At 37.3% G+C, this 14995-nt stretch overlaps 1 protein-coding gene across 2 annotated transcripts in view; it reads left to right on the top strand.

Annotated features, from left to right (window-relative positions):
- Positions 1-14995, top strand: part of LOC126260110 (glutamyl aminopeptidase-like) — a 191845-nt gene that overhangs the window by 73071 nt on the left and 103779 nt on the right. For both annotated transcript variants that reach the window (XM_049957346.1, XM_049957347.1), the window contains 3 exons: positions 6056-6236; positions 6333-6561; positions 12137-12291. In XM_049957346.1, coding sequence (XP_049813303.1) covers positions 6056-6236; positions 6333-6561; positions 12137-12291 — 565 coding nt within the window. The remainder of the gene's footprint in view (positions 1-6055; positions 6237-6332; positions 6562-12136; positions 12292-14995) is intronic.

Genomic DNA, 14995 nt, shown 5'->3' with positions numbered 1-14995 from the left:
GCCTGCACTACACTTGTCAGTCCTCCTTTGGAGTACTGCTATATTGTATGAGATCGGATTAACGGAGTGCATCAAGAAAGTTCAAAGAAGGGCAGCACGTTTTGTATTGTTGCAAAATAGGTGACATCTACATCTACATGATTACTCTGCAATTCACATTTAAGTGCTTGGCAGAGGGTTCATCGAACCACAATCACACTATCTCTCTACCATTCCACTCCCCGAATAGCGCGCAGGAAAAACGAACACCTAAACCTTTCTGTTTGAGCTCTGATTTCTCTTATTTTATTTTGATGATCATTCCTACCTATGTACGTTGGGCTCAACAAAATATTTTCGCATTCGGAAGAGAAAGTTGGTGACTGAAATTTCGTAAATAGATCTCGCCATGACAAAAAACGTCTTTGCTTTAATGACTTCCATCCCAACTCGCGTATCATATCTGCCACACTCTCTCCCCTATTACGTGATAACACAAAACAAGCTGTCCTTTTTTTGCACCCTTTCGAAGTCCTCCATCAATCCCACCTGGTAAGGATCCCACACCGCACAGCAGTATTCTAACAGAGGACGAACGAGTGTAGTGTAAGCTGTCTCTTTAGTGGACTTGTTGCATCTTCTAAGTGTCCTGCCAATGAAACACAACCTTTGGCCCGCCTTCCCCACAATATTATCTATGTGGTCTTTCCAACTGAAGTTGTTCGTAATTTTAACACCCAGGTACTTAGTTGAATTGACAGCCTTGAGAATTGTACTATTTATCGAGTAATTGAATTCCAACGAATTTCTTTTGGAACTCATGTGGATCACCTCACACTTTTCATTATTTAGCGTCAACTGCCACCTGCCACACCGTATAGCAATCTTTTCAAAATCGCTTTGCAACTGATACTGGTCTTCGGATAACCTTACTAGACGGTAAATTACATCATCATCTGCCAACAACCTAAGAGAACTGCTCAGATTGTCACCCAGGTCATTTATATAGATCAGGAACAGCAGAGGTCCCAGGACGCTTCCCTGAGGAACACCTGATATCACTTCAGTTTTACTCGATGATTTGCCGTCTATCACTACGAACTGCGACCTTCCTGACAGGAAATCACGAATCCAGTCGCACAACTGAGACGATACCCCATAGGCCCGCAGCTTGATTAGAAGTTGCTTGTGAGGAATGGTGTCAAAAGCTCTCCGGAAATCCAGAAATATGGAATCAACCTGAGATCCCCCGTTGATAGCGGCCATTACTTCGTGCGAATAAAGAGCTAGCTGCGTTGCACAAGAACGATGTTTTCTGGAACCATGCTGATTACGTATCAATAGATCATTCCCTTCGAGGTGATTCATAATGTTTGAATACAGTATATGCTCCAAAACCCTACTGCAAACCGATGTCAATGATATAGGTCTGTAGTTCGATGGATTACTCCTACTACCCTTCTTAAACACTGGTGCGACCTGCGCAATTTTCCAATCTGTAGGTACAGATCTATCGGTGTGCGAGCGGTTGTATATGATTGCTAAGTAGGGAGCTATTGTATCAGCGTAATCTGAAAGGAACCTAATTGGTATACAATCTTGACCTGAAGACATTCCCGTATCAAGCGATTTGAGTTGCTTCGCAACCCCTAAGGTATCTACTTCTAAGAAACTCATGCTAGCAGCTGTTCGTGTTTCAAATTCTGGAATATTCCATTCGTCTTCCCTGGTGGAGGAATTTCGGAAAACTGCGTTCAATAACTCCGCTTTAGCGGCACAGTCGTCGGTAACAGTACCATCGGCACTGTGCAGCGAAGGTACTGACTGCATCTTGCTGCTTGTGTACTTTACATACGACTAGAATTTCTTTGGATTTTCTACCAAATTTTGAGACAATATTTCGTTGTGGAACCTATTAAAGGCATCTCGCATTGAAGTCCGTGCCAAATTTCGCGCGTCTTAAATTTTAGCCAATCTTTGGGATTTCGCGTTCTTCTGAACTTCGCATGCTTTTTCCATTGCCTCTGCAACAGCGTTCGGACCTGTTTTGTGTACCATTGGGGATCAGTTCCATCTCTTACCAATTTATGAGGTATGAATCTCTCAATTGCTGTTGCTACTATATCTTTGTATTTTAGCCACATCTTGTCTACATTTGCATAGTCAGTTCAGAAGGAATGGACTATGATACAGGATACAGGATTTGAGGGGGATATCATTAAAACAAAATTGTTTTTCATTTCGTCAGAATCTTCTCATGAAATTTCAACTACCAGCTTTCTCCTCTGAATGCAAAAATATTTTGTTGACACTGACCTACATAGGGAGAAATGATAATCATAATAAAATTAGGGAAATCAGACCTCACATGGAAAGATATAGGTTTTCGTTTTTCATGTGCACTGTTAGAGACTGGAATAATAGAGAATTATTGTGAAGGTGGTTCAGTGAACCATCTGCCAGGCACTTAAGTGTGATTTGCAGAGTATCCATGTAGATGTAGAGATAGATGATTGGTATGGCTTACTTTTAATCACCTTTTTTATAGTTGCTTTCTTCACACTCGGCATAAATAATAAGTCATGTTCCAGGTACATTCCAGTCCTTCTTTTTTGTTTCTTTGCTATCATAGTCAAAATTCTACTTCAACATATTTAAACCTTTACTCCAACATTTATTTTCAAAGAGCTGCTTTTCTGTAGTTTGTGTGGTAGAATAGATAATGAAGCAACTCTTAGTGCATCACAAGTGCTAAATGCAATTTCTTCGAATAGAAAGCTGCACCACTCGCCTCCCCAGCGAAGCTAGTTTCACTCACACCCCGCATCCCCATTGAAAATCAACCAAGTCAAAATGTGTGAACTATAATTACTGTTGTATAAATGACTTGATTGCAGGACTCCATATTTCTGAGCTGGCTGAAACTAGTAGACTTTGATCTGCCATTGCTTTGTTCTAACCACTGCCACTAATGATGATGATATTTTAAAAATAATTTAGTTTTCTGGGAGACACAGTCACATACTTTTGATTTTTACTGCTTGGGAAATTTCATTTTACCCCTCAGGGAGGAATTACCCACATTTTGGGAACCTCTGCAGTAGAATGATTACAGTGTGTCATGGTCATTGTTGTGGTTGACCATTTATGTATGTTTGTATAGAAACAGGTTAAGACTGCAGACTAATTATCAGATGAGAAACAAATGTTGACTTGGTTCTTAAAAAAAAAAAAAAAAAAAAAAAAGAGATGGTTTATCAATATCTTTCCTGGGATAGATGAGTATCATACCTTGTCATTGACAATCAGTTTCAAAGCCAACAAAAATTGCTGTTGTCAGTGAATGCTGGTGAGTGTCAAATACTTGCCAAGTGAACATTGTGAAGAGAGCTGCATTGAAAGATTACCACATAAAATGCTGTTGTTCATAGTGGCATTTAAAGCTGTGCATTTGAATGAACCAAACACTGAAACTGGACACTGACTGGAAGCATGTAGTGTGGTCAAAAGAGCCACAATTATGCCTATCTTTAAATGATGTAATGCTTTAAGAGCATCAACTGCCCAGTGAGTTGAGTTGCTTAAACTGTAATGTATGAAGTGTGTAAATTAGGCCAGAGGTATTTCTGTGATGGTTTGGAGCTGTTTTGGTATAACGACTTGGGCTCTCATGTTCAAATTATCAGGAACATGGAAGAGGATAATTATTTCTACATTTTTGGTGACCAAGTGTGGCCCTTTCTTCTACATCTTCCTGATTGATATGCTGTGGAAAATCTCATCTTCCAAGTTGACAACAGTAATGTTCACAGAGCTACAGGGGACAGACTAAAATACTGAAACACTGGAATCACAAGACATTACCATGCCTAATACAGGTGTACTAAAACCATTGGCTTTCAAAACAGCTTCCGGTCACCTCTGAATGGATAAAGAAAAGTCCTGTATGGTATCCAAGCGAACCTTACACCATTCTTTCTGAAAAATAGTGCCAAGTTTAGGTAACAATGGTGGAGGTGGATAGTGATCATACACTCTCTCCAAGGTAGACTCCAAAGGCTCAATAATGTTGAGATCTGGTGACTGTTGTGGCTAGGGGAGATGTGACACTTCATGCTCAGCCTCATAAAACTAGTCCTGGGTGGTGTGAGCTGTGCGGACAGTGGTCCTGTCATCTTGGGGCACAGCGTCACCATTTGGGAACAAACATTGTACTATGGGACGGACCTGATCAACCAGCATTGTCACATAAACCTTTGCAGTAAAAAGAGCTTACAGAGTAACAATGGGGCCCATGGAATACCATGATATGACTGCCCAAATATTCACTGAATACCCACCCTGTTTCACTCTTGGAACGTTAATGTGGGCTGAAGTTGGAAACAGTGTGAAACAAGACTCATCCGACCAAATGGCTTTCTTCTGTTGCTCCACAGTCTGGCTTTTATGCTGTCAACACTGTCTTCTCAATCACTGATGAGTGGTTTTGAAATTCCAGCTCATCTTGCAATTCCCTGCTTGTGGTGCTCCCCTCATTTTGTTTTGATGCTGGCAAGGTACATGGGTGTGGCATTCAGTTATATAGTGACATCTGCGACTGCCATTCTCTTATTTCTCATCACAATTCTCTTCAATGAGCCATTGTTACTTAGCACATGATGGTTTTTCCCCTTTCCCCATATGAGGTATATTGCGCAATACAGTGCCTCTTGATAAACCAAACACCTCAGCTACCTTGCTTATAAAAGCATCCACCTTACAAGCAACAACAATTTGTCCACATTTGAATTCACTTAGCTCTGATATAATACACTCACAACTACACAAGATACTGTTCTTACCATGATGACACTTGCACTGTACTGAAGACATTGCACAGGTGTCAATCATGGTCAAATACATCATCACAACCTGCAGTCTTGGCTAACATCTGCATTTATGTTCAAGGGCGCATTTATTGCAGTGTTCAAATATTTTTGTGTTTTGCCCCTGTACATGCACTTGCTCATAGTTGATGCACACTTGGGCACCTATCACACATTGGCTGGTCTCCTAAATCACTCGATCTTAATCCCACAAAAAATGTTTGGGACTGTTTGGAACAATGAGTGAAACATAGCAGTCAGTATTCCTAATTTGACAGCTCCGCAGCATGCGATATTAATAACTGGCCTTATCTAGGTATAGCATATGTGAAGAACTTCTGGTCCTGCTTCGCTGCTGAATTGAGGGCATTACTAAAGTTGTCTTCAGGGGGAATGGAGGGGGGGGGGGGGTTACTAATGTTTTGACTAGTATGCTTACAGATATACATGAATTTGCCAGTGTAACTTGTGTGACTAATAACCTAGGCTGAGGAGATAGCAAAAGAAGAGGTAGTGAAATGGTTACACATTAAAGATATCTGAGAGAAATAAATTACCAACAGTGAGATTAGGAAAATATGTTACTACTGAAAGAAATTGCAAAACTTCAAACAAAGCCTTTTAAAATAAAGTGTGATAAATGTAAGAGCATAATAATAATAATAATAATAATAATAATAATAATAGGGCAACATAGAAGGAAATCATTAGCAAGTTATGGATCTCATACACCTATGAAAAGATCTGTAAAGGCATTATCAGATGCTTTCAACTGGGGTGCATACCACAAGAGTACATGAAGTAGAATAACAAATGGTCATCAGATATTTACTATTATGAAAACCTACGAGATAATGAAACGTGTTTTGCAGGGACATCAGATAACGTTCAGATCTTTTATTAGGACCTGAAGATGAGGTAGAAAATGAAGAAAAAAGAAAAAAAAGAAAATGTAAACAAATGGACTCATCAGTGTTAACTATGTTTGCACCATAACTAGCAACAATAGCAAAAATCAATTCCATACTGTTCAGTAATATTAAAATTAATGTTCTTAGGTGACATTCAGCAGCTGTTAACTAATTGCATTTTTCCAAGTAATATTAAAGTTCGAATTACATTGAAATGATTTTTTGTGCCCAAGTTTATAATTTATTTAATATAAGTAGGTTTTAATAATATGTATTCATTTTTATTTTCTTGTGTTTCAGATATCTTGCAACAACTCACTTTGAGCCAACATATGCAAGATCAGCATTTCCATGCTTTGATGAACCACAGTTTAAAGCCCGCTTTAAAATGTCCATCTTCAGAGACAGGTTTCATATTGCTCTGTTCAATATGCCTGTTAAAACTACAGAAGATGCTGGTTTTTATATGGGAACTGGATTAGTGAGTTTGTGTAATACATAATACTCTGCATTAATAACTTCTGTTTGTTCCTTTTGATGATTTCAAATATATCAGAAATAACTTCTACTGTTCCAGCTGAGAGATGACTTTTGGGAGTCTGTTGAAATGAGTACATACCTCGTTGCCTTTGTTGTATGTGATTACGACTATATCAGCAGCAAGACAAACAGAAGAGATATTAATGTATCAGTATATGCTCCAAGGGATTTGATACCACAAGCAAAATTTGCACTTAAGACTGCAACTGATATCATGGATTACTATGAAGATTTTTTCAGAGTTCAGTACCCATTACCTAAACAAGGTTATTACTTTTTTGTAGATCAGCATGGCTATGTTAAAAGTAATATTGTCTGGTGTGAAATGATGTTGCATCTTCATTCTCTGCCTGTATTAAGACAAATGGGAGAAAAAACAGGAGGTGGCAATGAAACACGGTGTGTTCATCTAAAAATGGGCCATTTTTTAATGTAGTCTCCTTCAGGGTTAATGTACACTATAATAATTAACAGAACAAATTCTAATAGTCAGCCATCAGTGTTACCTAAATTCAAACAACAGGAATTAAACACAACTCTTCCTGGTCTTTTTTAAAAGCCTTCTATGATAAAGTATTATTATTATTATTATTATTATTTCTTTCTTGTCTCAGACGTTATGTCTGGTTAAAAATGGAAGGTGACGCGGACCTTGATCAAGCGTGACTTCCTTTTAACTATACGGTATATGTTACATTGCATTTAGGAACTTTCGGGTAATTGAACAAGTGTGAATAATTACAGATTTCTGTAGTTGTATATATAAGTTTGGATGTAGCTGTATTGCATTGATGTACTGGTGGATATTGTGTGGTATGACTCCTGTAGTTGATAGTATAATTGGTATAATGTCAACTTTATCCTGATGCCACATGTCCTTGACTTCCTCAGCCAGTTGGATGTATTTTTCAATTTTTTCTCCTGTTTTATTTTGTATATTTGTTGTATTGGGTATGGATATTTCGATTAGTTGTGTTAATTTCTTCTTTTTATTGGTGAGTATGATGTCAGGTTTGTTATGTGGTGTTGTTTTATCTGTTATAATGGTTATGTTCCAGTATAATTTGTATTCATCGTTCTCCAGTACATTTTGTGGTGCATACTTGTATGTGGGAACATGTTGTTTTATAAGTTTATGTTGTAAGGCAAGCTGTTGATGTATTATTTTTGCTACATTGTCATGTCTTCTGGGGTATTCTGTATTTGCTAGTATTGTACATCCACTTGTGATGTGATCTACTGTTTCTATTTGTTGTTTGCAAAGTCTGCATTTATCTGTTGTGGTATTGGGATCTTTAATAATATGCTTGCTGTAATATCTGGTGTTTATTGTTTGATCCTGTATTGCAATCATGAATCCTTCTGTCTCACTGTATATATTGCCTTTTCTTAGCCATGTGTTGGATGCGTCTTGATCAATGTGTGGCTGTGTTAGATGATACGGGTGCTTGCCATGTAGTGTTTTCTTTTTCCAATTTACTTTCTTCGTATCTGTTGATGTTATGTGATCTAAAGGGTTGTAGAAGTGGTTATGAAATTGCAGTGGTGTAGCCGATGTATTTATATGAGTGATTGCTTTGTGTATTTTGCTAGTTTCTGCTCGTTCCATAAAGAATTTTCTTAAATTGTCTACCTGTCCATAATGTAGGTTTTTTATGTCGATAAATCCCCTTCCTCCTTCCTTTCTGCTTAATGTGAATCTTTCAGTTGCTGAATGTATGTGATGTATTCTATATTTGTGGCATTGTGATCGTGTAAGTGTATTGAGTGCTTCTAGGTCTGTGTTACTCCATTTCACTACTCCAAATGAGTAGGTCAATATTGGTATAGCATAAGTATTTATAGCTTTTGTCTTGTTTCTTGCTGTCAATTCTGTTTTCAGTATTTTTGTTAGTCTTTGTCTATATTTTTCTTTTAGTTCTTCTTTAATATTTGTATTATCTATTCCTATTTTTTGTCTGTATCCTAGATATTTATAGGCATCTGTTTTTTCCATCGCTTCTATGCAGTCGCTGTGGTTATCCAATATGTAATCTTCTTGTTTGGTGTGTTTTCCTTTGACTATGCTATTTTTCTTACATTTATTATTATTATTATTATTATTATTATTATTATTGAGACAAGTGCCACTTCAGCTGCATCAGAATCAGAATTTGTTTCTAATTTAGATTTTTTTAAATTACACACATTCTCTCTCTCTCTCTCTCTCTCTCTCTCTCTCTCTCTCTCTCTCTCTCTCTCGCTCTCTCTACATGTTTTTAGGCTGATTCCATGACTGTATGTTTAAACTATAAAATTAATAAGCAACCTGTAACAATTCACTAAACTTTAATTCTTCGCTGATATTGTGTTTCAGTAGCTTTGCTACAAGACTCATTTATGTAGGAATATAATCTGCTAAAATAAGTAAAAGTAATGGCCACTAACGTATAAAATCATGATAATTACTGCACACTAGATGGAAAAACAACTCTGTTTAAATCAGAAGACTCTGTTTAAATCAGAAGGTGTTAATACGTGTAATGCCTTTGGTACCATCTGTTAGCATTGAGTGTGTATGCTCAAATGCAGAATTCTTTAAGGAAACATGCAAAGTGGATTCACAGGATTGCAGATATGCAACATCAGTGCTAAGTCTTTGCTTTTATTAAACCACAAATGTAGATGCAATCACAGTGACTGATGTTTAAAAAACTTAATTTGAATATTTTGCCATTCTGGGATCAATGTTTGTGATCTTAAACTCAAAACTGACATCTAAAGATGGAGCAAAGATTCCACAGTATGTCATAATTGAAGGTTTAAAGTTTAGTGACTGGTTGCATTGGACTTGGTTGTTTATGGTTTAAATATGTTGCTATTGTGAAGAAGAGAAGATTAAAGGTACAGGCAGGTTAATTTCATTCATTTTAGTTCCTCTTCAAGCGTTGTTTCTTTTTAGGCACACAAGGGCTCTATTATATAAGACAAATGGAAAGTAAGTGTGTTGGAAATTACTAATATTTCCTAAAATAATTTGCCAATTTTTTGAAACAAGATTTATTATGATCAGCGGGAAGATACAAATTGTTTTTACAGTGCACACATAAGTGCGAGCATATTTCAACAATTTATCTAATAGTTTGACAATATTTTCAGATAAACTTCAACAGGAGCTCTTGTCTAGCATTAGTAAGAGCCACCTGGATGTGATCTTTCAAATCACCCAGCATATGTGGTTTGGTCTGGTAAATTTTCTCCTTCACACATCTCCATAAGAAGAAGTCACACAGTACAGGGTGTACATAAAGTCCAGGAACACTTTCAGTTGTTTATCGCACAAGAATCAAACATTGTACAGATATCATACATATGTCATTTTTAAGGGAAACCCTGAAAATTTTTTTCATGTATACTGCCACAGCGTAGATTGGTAATTTTCCCATAGTCATCACTAGTCACAAACATGGCGAGTTCAGGTGCGGAGCGAGCTTTCTGTGTGTTGGAATTCGACAAAAACAAGTGTGCTACAGCTGTTCAACAGATGTTTAGAACCAAGTTATGGTAAGAAGCCACCAACAAGGAAGGCCATTTACCACTGGCACAACAAATTTGTCAAGACAAGTTGCTTGTGCCTGGCAAACAGAAGTGGACATCCCAGTGTGAGTGAAGTGAATGTGGAGTACCTATGAGAGACATTCATAAGGAGTCCAAAGAAATCGGTGTCTCATGCATTCCGTGAACTCAAAATTGGTCCAATGACAGTGTTGAAAGTCCTGCGACAGAAGCTGTCTATGAAATCATTCAAATTGGAGATAGTGCAGAAGCCCAATGACAACGACAAAGACAAGCATTCTGAGTTTTGTTCACATTGTGACAATTGAATGAGGATGGGGACGGCTTTGTTGGTCGCTTAATTTTTAGCGGTGAAGCCACTTTTCACACTAATGGGAAAGTGAACAGGAATAATTGTCAAATCTGGGGTACAAAGCATCCACATGAATGCATTGAATTTGAGTGTTATTCCCCAAAGGTAAATGTTTTTTGTGCCGTGTCATGTTGAAAACTGTGTGGGCCATTCTTCTTCACTGGGAGCACTGTCACTGGATGTTCCTACTTGGACATGTTGCAGCAATGTCTGATGCCTCAAATGCTATTGGACTCTGTTCATCTTTCAACAGGATGGGGCTACACCTCATTTTCATCATGAACTTAGTGGGTACCTGAATACGGAGCTGCCGCATTGATGGATCAGCCATGCTACAGAAGAGGACAGCTGTTTCATGAAATGGCCTCCCTGATCACAAGATCTTACTCCATGTGACTTTTTTCTGTGGGGACACATTAAAGATCTGGTGTATGTATCGTGTCTCGTAAGTGATGTAGCAGAGCTCCGGGAGAGAATACGGCAAGCGACTGCCACAGTCGATGATGATGTCATGCTGGGATGGGTATGGCAAGAAATCAATTACCATATTGACATCTGCTAGGACACTCATGGTTCGCATATCGAATATTATTAAAAAAAAGATTTCAGAGTTTCTCTTCAAAATGCAATATGTATGACATCTGTACAATGTTTAGTTCTTGTGCAATAAATAATTGGAAGTATTCCCGGACTTTATGTAAACCCTGTATAAGAACAGGGCTCTGAACTGGCCAATTCTGCTGTCTGCAGTAGCCACCTGAACCCACTTGTGCGTTGATAGACATCATTCTACGGAACTAAATTTCTACCACTGCAAAGAAAGTAACATGACAGTTTTAATAGGCATTTACTTCCTGTCCACCCTGTGGTTTTCTGTACACCAATGTTTGTTTCATAATAAGAAAAGGGATGAGATTGTTCAGATATTTCAAAGGCCTGCAGCTATGTCATAAAGCTCACTATAATATGACATTTTTAATTGTAAAAGTTACAAAACAAGAAAATTATGAAACTTTCTAGAGGATTAAAATTGTTTGCCAAACCAGAACAAGAGTTCAGACACACAATAAGATCAGTGGAAATATCCACTGTCATAAATCGTCTGGTTGAAGATTTTGTTGTCATTGCCTCGACATGATCATGAGTGAAGATAAAAGGTTGATATATTAACCTTTGTGATCATTTTCATTGATACAGAAAGAACGTAGTGATTTACACTTCAAATTAAAATCACTTTATTTTAAGTTGCATGAATAAAATTAAATTTAACTACATGTGAAGTTGCAGTTTTAGACAGATAACAGGTGACTTGACAGCACACACAGATTTTTACCAGTTTCTCATAAAATTAGCATGTAGAGAATTATTGGTATAAAACTATCTTGACAATGATGATATGGTAGTTTGTAGCTATCTGTAGACAAACTAAATTTGTGTGTGTGTGTGTGTGTGTGTGTGTGAGAGAGAGAGAGAGAGAGAGAGAGAGAGAGAGAGAGAGAGAGAGAGAGTGAGTGAGTGAGAGAGAGAGAGAGAGAAAATCAGTGTAAACTTGTAGTTTTGCATTTAGTTTAATTTTGTTCGCAGGAACAATGTTGTGAATGTAGATATGTGTAGTGGTGGTTATTTCTGAGTACTCTTAACAATAGAAAATAGGTATTCCATTATCCTCCCCGTCCCCCGAAAAATGGTTTCATATTTACAGAGATGGTTTCACTTACTCTACTCATAAGTTTAGTGCACCCTGTAAAAACAATGTAATACCATTCCCCAGATGAATGCCAAGCCAACTGTTGTAGATCCATGCACACAAAGAGGGGCTGTTAAACCTTATAGTGTGTCATATAATATTAACAATCTAAAGTCTGACCATGGCAATTTGTTTTTCTGTACTTTTTTCACTCATTGGTACACTTAATTGAAACTTTCTTCAACAGATCTTATTGCTATCCCTGATTTTGCTGCTGGAGCAATGGAGAACTGGGGCCTAATCACTTATCGTGAAACATCCATCCTCTATGATCCAGATGAAACATCTGCTCCTGCCCATCAGTGGGTTGCAATAGTAATTGCACATGAACTAGCCCACCAGGTAAGAAAACACTTATAGTAGTCAGCTGAAAATTGTGTTGTGAAACAAGAAAAGGTAAAAATAAGGAGGAAGAGGAGAAAGAATCATGAACAATTTGTAATTATTGAGGCTAACCTTTTATGAAATGACAGAAAAAGCTTTTTGCATAATTTGTTCATTAGAAAAGTTGTTTGAATTTCCTTGCTGTAAGTTAACTCTATAACATGTTGTGTTTAGACATTGATATGTTCTATAATTTAACATATAATAAACAATTTCAGATGAACAATGACTTGCATAACCACAAGATCACACACACAAAATTAACTTTCATGTAGGCTTTGTTTCCTTGTCTAGCATTCACAGTGGGTTTGTGCATTCATTCATTCATTCATTCATTCATTCATTTGCACATTCATTCATTCATTCATTCATTCATTTGCACATTATGTTGCTACAGTCTTTAGTAAGTTGGACACAGAACAAGAAACTGGATACTTGTCTGATTCAAAAGACATCATAAACTTATCTTGTTTGAGGCTTCTACAAACTATCTGGTTACGTACATTCAGGAACTGAAAGCCTGTGTTAACAGCATAATAAGTAACACACTTAATTGTAAATGTATGTATAAGGTAGGAACATATTATTGTTTGATACATTTCAGTATAGTTGACAAAAATAAGAAAACACCATGAGAAATGCATGCTTGAAATGTAGAAGTTAGCCAAGCCTGCAGGTTGCACTGTTGTATTTAACCAAGAACAGCATCTGTGCAATGGCTCCAATCTTTTGCAAGTGTCAGTCATGGTCAGAATAGTGCTCTGTGTAGTTATGTGTGCATTATGTCACAATTAAGTTAATTCAAACACGAACGGTTTGTTGGTGCTTGTCTGGCTAGTGAATCCATAATCGAGGTAGCTGAAGTATCAAAGAGTTATACCACATACAGAAAAAGCAAAGAAACATCATCTGCTAAATCACAATGTGGACGAAAGTATACATGAGTGATTATGATGGATGGTCATTGAAGAAGATAGTGGCGAAAAATGAGATAACAACAACCACAGAAGTCACTGCAGAACTGGATGCTGCACTCATTTACCTTGTCGGCACCAACAACCCGAAAGGAACTCCATAAGCAGGGAACTGCAGGGCAAGTTATAATGCTACAACCATTTGTCAGTGATGCAAATGCCCGTAATAGAAAAAGTGGTACCAAAGCCATAAAACCTGGACTGTGGAGCAATGGAAGAATGTCATTAGGTTGTATGAGTCTTGTTTCACACTGTTTGCAACTTCTGCCAAGTTTGTCCCAGGAGTGAAACGTGCATGAGGGGAGGGGTTGTTTAGTGATGATTTGGGCAGCCATATTGTGGTATTCCATGGTCGCATTACTGCCAAGGATTATTTGAACATTTTGACTGATCGGGTCCACCCATGGTACGATGTTTGTTCCCCAATGAAAATGGTGTATTCCAAGATGACTAGGCCCCTGTTCACACAGCTTCCATGATTCAGGACTGATGTGAACTTGAGGATGAAGTGTCACATCTCCCATGGCCACGGCATGGTCTACTTTGGAGAGAAGTGTGCGTGATCACTATCCACCTCCACATCGCAGGAAAACGGTATAGGATACCTCTGAGAACCATACAGGACCTGTCTTTATCCATTCTGAGATGATCTAGGCTTTCTTAAGAGCAAACAGGTTTCCTACATCATATTGGCATGATAGTGTGTTGTGTTTTTGGTGTCTCCATATTTTTGTCCAAACCCTTTATAGTAATCAGGTAATAGTAAAGAAACAAAGCTTCTTAGTATAACTGAAGAAGTACTAGTTTTTTTTTCATGGTAGTAAATTTGATGCTGGTTTGATTGTCCTTATTTTTGTCTGTGAAATAAAAACAAGTATGTAACAGTTTAGTGTGTACATAACTAATATCTAAGGGCTGCTATTCTTGGTTAATGTATACTTTTTATTCTCCCAATCCTCCCACATCCCTGAAGACTCTCCTTCATGATGGGAGCAGTGGAAAATAATGAAAGACAGAATGAATTAATTTTGTGTAACTGCCCTTCGGGTACTGATATAACATTACAAATTGTAAAAATTATTAAAAAACTGAAACAAAATTTTCAGCCATTAACATGAAAAGTACAAGCAATTCTGACAAGTGTGAGAGTGTGAAGAGTCATTCAAAGACAGACTAAATTCAGTAACACAAAAAAATCTCTAATCATACAATAGTAATAGTAATAGTCATAGTAGCTGAAGTTAATTTGCCTGATATAACTAGGAAAATTACACATCATGCAGTAGAGGTTAACAATTTCCCAAAGTAATACTGAACATGTTATTAGGCTAGTGGCTCAGACAATAAATCTGACAGCTCAGACACAGAGATATTTTATATCTCCTTAGTACAGAAAAATCCAACCTTCTTCAGAGAGAGTCTGACCGTGGTGCCATTGTTGCAACAAACATCATTATAGGCAAAAAGTTTATCCAAGAAGTTAGGAGAGTATTTATCTTTGGTAGAAATGATAGTGAATGAACTCCTACTTAAAAATGAGCTACAAATAATTATTTCTAATTTTTAAAAAATATAGGGATGTTATTGTTAAAACTCTCGCACATTATAAATTACATTCTGTGCTGCTTGCAAAAAAAGTGAAATACCCAGAAGGAGAGAAGAAAAGAAAATTAAATTTCACATTGAGA

This window comes from Schistocerca nitens, chromosome 5, assembly GCF_023898315.1.
Source record: "Schistocerca nitens isolate TAMUIC-IGC-003100 chromosome 5, iqSchNite1.1, whole genome shotgun sequence".
Lineage (NCBI taxonomy): Eukaryota > Metazoa > Arthropoda > Insecta > Orthoptera > Acrididae > Schistocerca > Schistocerca nitens.
This window is presented reverse-complemented; position numbering and strand designations above follow the sequence as displayed.